The 8,241-nt window shown below is 50.0% G+C and overlaps 1 protein-coding gene across 1 annotated transcript in view; it reads left to right on the top strand.

Annotated features, from left to right (window-relative positions):
• LOC103269564 (neuron navigator 1-like) overlaps positions 1–8,241 on the top strand; it is a 97,856-nt gene that overhangs the window by 17,592 nt on the left and 72,023 nt on the right. Inside the window, exon 4 of the mRNA XM_021717115.1 lies at positions 7,948–8,040. Coding sequence (XP_021572790.1) covers positions 7,948–8,040 — 93 coding nt within the window. The remainder of the gene's footprint in view (positions 1–7,947; positions 8,041–8,241) is intronic.

Consider the following 8,241-nt stretch of genomic DNA (forward strand, 5'->3'; position numbering starts at 1 on the left):
TGCTGGGCTCCGTCGATCCTTCCGCCTCAGCCTTCCAAGTAGCTGGAGCTATAGGCACGCACTACCACACCCGGCTAATTTTTTATTTATTGTAGAGATGAGGTCTCACCAAGTTGCCCAGGCAGGTCTCGAACCCGTGGGCTCAGGCAGTCCACTCTCCTCGGCCTCCCAAAATGCTGGGATTACAGGCTGAGCCACCGAGCCCGGCCATAGGTATTCTCTTAAGGCCACAGAGCAAGTCAAGAAGGGAACCCAGGACCCCCAAGACTTGAAGTCTCCAAGGGATCCTGGATTTGTTGGGACCCAAAAGTGACCCGGACCCCACGACACAGGTCATAGAGCTGAGCTATGAAGGCACTGGTGGTACTATAGGCCATCAGCTCTGTCCAAAGGATAACTCTCTGCCCTACTCGCACTCCCAGGATTCTGTGGGCCAGTCTTAATGTGACTGAAGTCCTCCTAGACTTATGCAGACTTCAGGTGCAGCAGGTGTCTGGGTTCAGGAGCTCCTCAGAAGGACAGGCAAGACAGACAGGGCCCTCTTTCCTACTTTCCACTCCCCTCCAGTCCCCAGTCCCCATTTCTCAGCCAGGACCCCAGACTTTACTGCTATGGGATTCTACACTTCTGGTGTCACATGCAGTTATTAAGCAAGTCCCTAGAAACAGCTTCATGGTGATAGTATGAAGTTATGGGAAAGTGTGGGACACACACAGATCTGTATTCAGATTCTGATTCCACCAGCAGCCTGCTGTGTGGTCCCAGGCAAGTGCATTTCTCTGTCAAATGAAGATAGATAGTTCCAGCTTCAACAGGTTTGCTGAAATAATGTGCAGTCCTGGGGCCAGAGAGGATGAGCCAAGGACCTGCAGAGTCCACAGAAATGTCTCCACTACCAATGTGCTGGAAAAGTAAAGGTAGTGACTAGGCTGGAGGAAGCAAGTAGACCAATCTAGGAGGAATTCCTGGATGAAGCCCTGGAAGTGTGAGCTCCTTGGAGCATCCGTGTTGGAACACTGTGTCCACTGTCCCTTTTTCTTCTGCAATTGGGAGAGGGTGAGGCTTAAGTACCATTTTGGATAATTGCCTGTGCCAGGAAGCCTGGGCTGTGAGGACACTTTGCCCACTTTTGTCCCCATCTCCCAGATGTGTAACAAAACTCTCCCCACACCTCTGAGCAGAGCAGAGATTTGGCAACAGATTTGGCAACAGATTTGGCAACAGATTTGGCAAATTGAGAGTCTCAACCCTCAATGTCCCAAGGTCATTACCCTGAAGAGCTGGAGCTTCTCTCAAAGGGGCAAGGAGAGGGTGGGCTGGCCTTGCTCTGGCCCAGGGCTGCAGGGAGGGAAGAAAAGATGTTGCTGGGCCACCATCCCAGAAGTCTGGCTTCCATTCCACACACCAGCTGCACTGTCTCTCGCCACAGGGTATTAAGAGGTCACCGCTGTTTACAATTCCCCACACATCTGTTCCGAGTCACGCATTCATTCATTTAATCAATCGTCATTCACCAAATATTTTTGAGAGCCCACTATGTGCACAGAGCTGTGAAGGGTTTTGAGAAGAGGTTTAAGAAAAGATGGAGGCTTGAGAGGCACCAATGAGTGAATGATGAACAATGACCCGGAATGTTCGGAAATTATTAAAGTGGCTTAGGCTGAGGGGGTGAGTCAGGGAAGGCAGAGGGGAGGTACATTTAGCCTCAAGAAGGGCTAGGGAGAAGAGAGGACTCTAATCCTTTCTCTAAACCAGCTCCTCCTGAAGTCTTCCCCATCTTTTTTTTTTTCTGAGTTGGAGTCTCACTCCATCACCCAGACTGGAGCGCAGTGGCCCGCTCCCGGCCACCGCAGCCTCGACCCGCTGGGCTCCGGCGATCCTTCCGCCTCAGCCTTCCGAGGAGCCGGAATTACAGAGGCACACTACCACGCCCAGCTAATTTTTGATTTATCGTAGAGATGAGGTCTCGCCAAGTTGCCCGGGCGGTTCTCGAACCGGGCTCAGGCAATCCACTCACCTCAGCCTCCCAAAGACATGGGATCACAGGCTGAGCCACCGAGTCCGGCTAGTCTTCCCCATCTTAATTGATGGCAAGTCCAGTCTTAGAGTTATCCAAGACTATATTCTTGGGGATATTCTTGATTCCTGTCTTTCCCACACACTCACATTGGGCCCATCACCAAATTCTAACAGTTTCAAAATATATCCAGAGTCTGACTACTTCTCAAGTCATCACCTAGTTCCAAGCCACTGTTACCTCTCACCTGGATCATCGCAACTGCTTCTGCCCATGCACCCAGCTATTTGCTCCCTACACAGCAGCAAAAGTAACCTTTTCAAGGGGAAATCCAGGTCATGTCACTCTCTACTCCAAACCGGCCAAGGCTCCCATCTCACTCGGAGTTAAAGGCCAAGTCCTTGCCATGACCTAAAAGGCCCTCCGCTCACTGGTCTCCCATGACTTCTTCCCTTCCAATGTCCCCTCCCTTCTTTTCTCTTTAGCAATGTTGACCTCCTTGCTTCCCTTGGAAAACTCCAGGCACACTCTCCCTCGGGGCCTTTACCCTCCTTGTGCCTGGAACACTCTTCTCCCAGATATCCGTGTAGACTGCCTTGTTTCCTTTAGATCTTTACTTAAATGTCACCTTCTCAGTTAAGCCTTGTTTAGCCACCATATGGAAAATTCAGCCCCTACCCCTGGATATTTCATATTCCTCTTCCTGCTTTTTTTCTCCTTAGCACTTTTTGGTTGCTAACATTTCTGTCTGATTTATTGTCTGTCGCTCCCATTTGAATAGAAGTTCCCTTAGAATAAGAATTTGGTTCTGGGTCAGGCTTGGTGGCTCAGCCTGTAATCCCAGCACTTTGGGAGGCCGAGGTAAGTAGATTGCCTGAGCCTGCGGGTTCGAGACCGGCCTGGGCAACTTGGTGAGACTTCATCTCTACAATAAATAAAAAAATAACCAGGCACGGTAGTGCACGTCTACTTGTAGTTCTGGCTACTTGGAAGGCTGAGGTAAATGGATTACGGGAGCCCAGCAGGTCGACACTCAGGTGGTTGTGAGTGTGCCACATTGCACTTCAGCCTGGGGAATGGAGTGAGACTCCAACTCAAAAAAAAAAAAAAAAAGAATTTGGGTCTGTTTGTTCTCTACTGTATCCTCCAGCACCTATCATGGCTGGCCCTGAACAAAGTATGAATAGTGGAGAGTTCATTGTCTGCGTGCAGACAGGACTCTGTGCTCTGGCACCAGCTATTTCAACCGTCTCCAAACTGGCCTTGCCCACATTTTAGGTGCTCAAGCAGTTCCTGCTGACTTGGTTGCAGTTAGAGACCATCATACTAAGTGAACTATAACAGAAACAAAGAACTGAATACCACATGGGCTCACTCATAAGTGGACCCTAAACACTAGTCACCCAGCACAAGGGTGGAATCAGCAGATGCTGGGCACTACTGGGGAGGAAGGAAAGGAGGAGGGAGGGGGGCACGTGGCAACACACTGGGTACCTAGTCCACTATCAGGGGGAGAGAAGGCCGGCTAGAAACCCAAACATCACCTGCATGCAACCTACTTATGTAGTAAATCCCTACTGTACCCCACAACTCTAAAATAAAAGTAAGTCGCGCCGGGCTCAGTGGCTCAACCTGTAATCCCGCGCTTTGGGAGGTTGAGGTGAGTGGATTGCTTGAGCCCACGGGTTCAAGACCCGCCTGGGCAACTTGGCAAGACCTCATCTCTACAATAAATCAAAAATATTAGCTGGGCATGGTAGCGCGTGCCTGTAGTTCCAGCTATTCAGAAGGCTGAGGTGGAAGGATGGCCGGAGCCCAGTAGGTCGAGGCTGCGGTGGCCGGGAGCGGCCACTGCACTCCAGTCTGGGCGACCGAGTGAGACTCCAACTCAAAAAAAAAAAACAAAATAAGTCTCTACTGATAGGTGGCATAACATAGGGGAATGACATGGTGGAGAAAAGGGCAGAAAGAAGTGGCTGTAGGGCTTTGCGCAAAGGCAGAGGTGTTGGGATTCTGCTGCAGAGGTGATGAAGAGACCCATCATAGGGTCTAAGCAGGAAAAACATAAAGAAAACACTTATCAGTTGGGCCAGTGGCAACTTGACACTGGTCCAGGGTAAGTGGGCTAGGCTTGCAGAGACATATGGCTGGGTTCCCAGCCCTTGCTCTCCAGATCCTGATTGTGAACCCAGAAATCATGAAGAGTCTCTCCTCTCCCCTGCTCTGCCCTTAGCCCTGGAGAGAGCCAAGTATGGACTCACCTGTCCACTCCTTCTTCCCTCAGATCCCCCCTTCTCCCAAGGTCACCTTTCGAGGTCAACAGTGTGGAGGCAGCCTAGCCTTCCCTCCTACCATCTCCTCTCTTTCACTGCCTTCCCACTCCTCCCCTAATCCAGTCCTAATAGGCAGAGCCCTCAAACCCAGACACCAGGGTTGCATCCGTTTCTAATCACAGGGGTGTGAGAATGTGAAATCACACAGCATGCCTCACCCTGGCTGTATGCCTATATCTTCATTCTTCAAATTGCCTTAAGTTATTGGTCAAGAGATGTGGTTAAATCACTCATTCTCTCTCCATTCCAGAAACTAGCAATGCCTTTGGAGAGAGAGGAATGGGGTGATCTCTGGGGCACTGGGAATTGGGGACTTTCATGGTTTCAAACCAGCCTCTTTCCCCACCACCCCTTTAGAAACTGGGCAGGATCCGGCCTCCTTAGGTTACTGACATCACCAGCACCCACTCTCTGTCCAGCTGGGCCTCTCCTTCATCACATAGCTCCTTCAGCAGTTGTAAGATCTCTCTTCAGTCGACAATTTTAAGCCTGTCATTTGGGGAAAATGGCTGAATGAGAGGGGCTGAGGGCTAGATTTGGGGATAATGTAACAGGGCAGGTTCCTCTCTTTTTAGGGATCACTTCAGGAAACATTCTGCACATATTGGCTTTATTGACTGAGGCTGGAATGGCTGTTGCCACGGCAGCAGAGCACTCCCACTGCAGTAAAGGATAGTGGGAAACTCAGGGGATGTGAAAGGAATAAAAAAGGAGCCAGATAGAGGGAGAGGTTGCATTAGGGAGTACTGGAAACTTCTTGGATGCCAAGGTGACTATTTAAAGGGACTACCAACTGGCCATGGCAAGACCCTATAAAGAATGACAGTGGGAAGACAAGCAGGACCGTGTGGGCAGAGGGAAGACTGGCACTCAGAGGAACTGGCACCAAATTAACTCACAAGATGCTCATTGAAGGGGTTTTCCATCTCAACCTGACTGGTGACATTTCATGCAGAAAGGAGTATGGAACACGAGGTTTATATGGCGGGGAGGAGGCCACGCCTCTCTTCTGGACAACCATCTCTTCTCTTCTCAAAAGAAGTAGAATTTCAGGAGTTGTTTATTGAAGAAAGCGAAAGGACTTGGGGTCTGGGGAATATGATGCCCCATGAGAGGAGGTACAGTGGAACAAAGAGGAATAAAGAGAGGAAAGGGACCAGGCTGAAGCATTCCAGATCAAATGAGGAAGTAAAATAGCCAGGAAGGAAGGAAGGAAGATCAGGTCTCCAGACAGGGGCATCCCATGACAAGTACACGCAGGTTGGTAGAGCAACAAGAGAATTTGAGAGGAGGTAACCTACAGACATGGAGGCAAGAGACAAGAGGCCAAATTAGACCAGGGGAGAGAGCACCAGGTTCTGCCCCCAGCAATTTACACTGAGTGGAATGAGTCACAGTGGAAATAAGGTTTTTCAGCCAGGATGGTAACCAGTTAATTTCCCTGTGTCTGCTAAGGAAAGTAAATTTATATGTAGGAAGAGAGCATAGAGACAACAAGTAAGAACAATTGTAACTTGGTAAATCAGAGACTTGGTGTCTTCAGATTCTCAAATGGCTATTTTTAGGAAAGATGAGATTGAATTAGTGGGCACCTTGTATAAATTAGAGAATGACCAGTGAGTAAGGATCAGGACTGTAGAAGTGATGGTTTGTGATTTCATTAAAAATAGCCTGTGGGATAGGGGAGGAAGGGCGTGCTTGTGCTCATTCAAAGATTTGGCACCAAAGGTAGACCTGATCCTCTGCTGAGCTGGGATCTCATGTTTGGGCATAAACATGAGTATCCCATGTCTACCCAAAGAGAAAGTCCCATGACTGGCCACATCCTCCGGGCACTCTCTGTGCCCTGGCTAAGTTCTGGTATGATCCGCTCATATCCCTTCAGTCAGTTCCTTATTGCTTGTCATTTCCTATCAGGAATCACAAGTCCTGGTTCCACCCCTGAATTTCCTAAGTGCTGGACACAGGCCTCTGAGGCCAGTCTGCAATGTTCATTGCAGAGGTGCCACAGAACCTTTTGGAAAATCTTTGCACCCACCTACTCTCCTCCACTCCCAGGGCTTCTTGTTATTCCTGTAATTAGAATACACATACCTATGTCTGACTATCTGTGATGAATATGTTGATGTGTGTGACAGTGCTTTTTCACAGGAACAGGGTTATTATTTCTCAACTCTTGTATTGTGTGCCTTGTATGCTCTGCCAGACATTGAGTCCCTTGAGGGCAGAATCTCCATCTCTCACTGTATTTCCAAGGCTACACCAAGGGTCCATGCTTCTTACCAAACACCCCTCTGCTCGAGAACTCAATGTTCTCAGTACTATGATAAGCCCATTAATCCTCTTTGCTATGATTCCTGTTTTTGCAGATTATATGGTGTCTAAATCTATCTCTGGGATCATGGAAGGCAGAGTCCTGAGATACTACTAGAACCCAAGAGGTACAGACCCAGTGCAGAACGCTCAGGCTTCCAAATCCATATTACCAACACAGTTGCACTACCTGCTCCCTGCAAGGTGCTGAGAGACACAGTTCTGTACTAGGAGAGCTTCTGTGCTGTTGGAGGAGACAGACAAATACACATACACATATACCTCTCATCCCAGGCAGGCTGTGATGATTTGTGCTAGCAGAGTGTGTGAACCATGAGACTCAGATGTAGGGCTCTTCAAGAGGAAGGTGGGGAGGGAACTGCAGAGATGGAGGTTGGGGATGGAGTGGGGGGATAATCTGATGGTTAGCACATTCTGGCAAAAAGTTCTTAGGGATTCACAATCCCCAGTGTATGCTCAATCTGTGATCTGTCCCTTCTTGGAGCAAGTTTTGCTTTCAGAGAATTCCCCTTCACTTTCTCCTGTCTCTCTCTCTCTTTTTTTTTTTTTTTTTTTTTTGAGAACCTTTTGCTAAGAGCCTCTTGCTCAGGCAACCTGGCCCTGACTTGGGTCATGGGAGGATGGGCAGTGTCTCTTCTGAGGTACAGTCCTAGGCAAACTGCTGCTTACTCTCTCTGGCTCTTGTTCCCCTTCCACCCCATCCCTCTCCTCTAGGGAGACACAGACAGGAGGGAAGGAAAGAGGGCTAGGGAAATGGTTTCTTAAATTGCTCAGTAGCCCTGCTTTAGCTCTGGCAGGCAAGGGACTCAGTGCTAAGCCTCCTCCTGATTTCCTAGGTTTGACACAAGGCTTTACAGTTCCAAAGACCCCTTAACTATGAAGCTGGTATTATAACCACTATAACAGAAGACAGAGAGCCAGAGGGGGGGCTTCAATGTCTTTGACAAGGTCATGCGGTCAACTGGAATAGAAATCCAGCCTCCACATCCCAAGAGTTACTCCCTCCCTCCAATGTCCTCTGGTCCTGTCTCTCCAAGCCACCCGCGTCCTACCCCGCATACTCAGAAGGGCAACCTCAGAGACTGAAGTAGGGTGGGACTGGGAGTTTCCTGGAGGAAAAGTGACCGTGGTTTTGGGTAGGGGGTGGAGAACTAGCAACCTGGATATCACACCTCTCCCAGGCCCCACAGACCCACTCTGCCGCCCACATCCCGAGCCGCCCTCTCGGTCTCTTTTACCTGCACCCCCACGGTCTCCTCACAGATCTTTCTCCCGGACGCGGCAGGGGGCCACCCGTGCTCTCCGAGAACCCAAGAACCCGCCCCGCCTCTGCGCGGAAAGCCAGGAGAAAAACGGGTCGGATCCTTTATCTCCCCCTTACCCCCCACTCATCCGCCCCGGAGCTCCGCTCGCAGATACCTCCCCCTCCCGAGCCAGAAATAGACACACTCTCTCTCCCCCACCTCCCTCCCCTTGCGCACACTCCTCCCCTCCTCCCGTTTGCTCCCCGCCTTCGCCTTCCCCTTCCCTCCTGCCCCCGCTCGGAGACGCAGCCCG

The sequence above is a fragment of the Carlito syrichta genome, unplaced genomic scaffold, assembly GCF_000164805.1.
Source record: "Carlito syrichta isolate Samal-C Ts95f unplaced genomic scaffold, Tarsius_syrichta-2.0.1 Scaffold309294, whole genome shotgun sequence".
Lineage (NCBI taxonomy): Eukaryota > Metazoa > Chordata > Mammalia > Primates > Tarsiidae > Carlito > Carlito syrichta.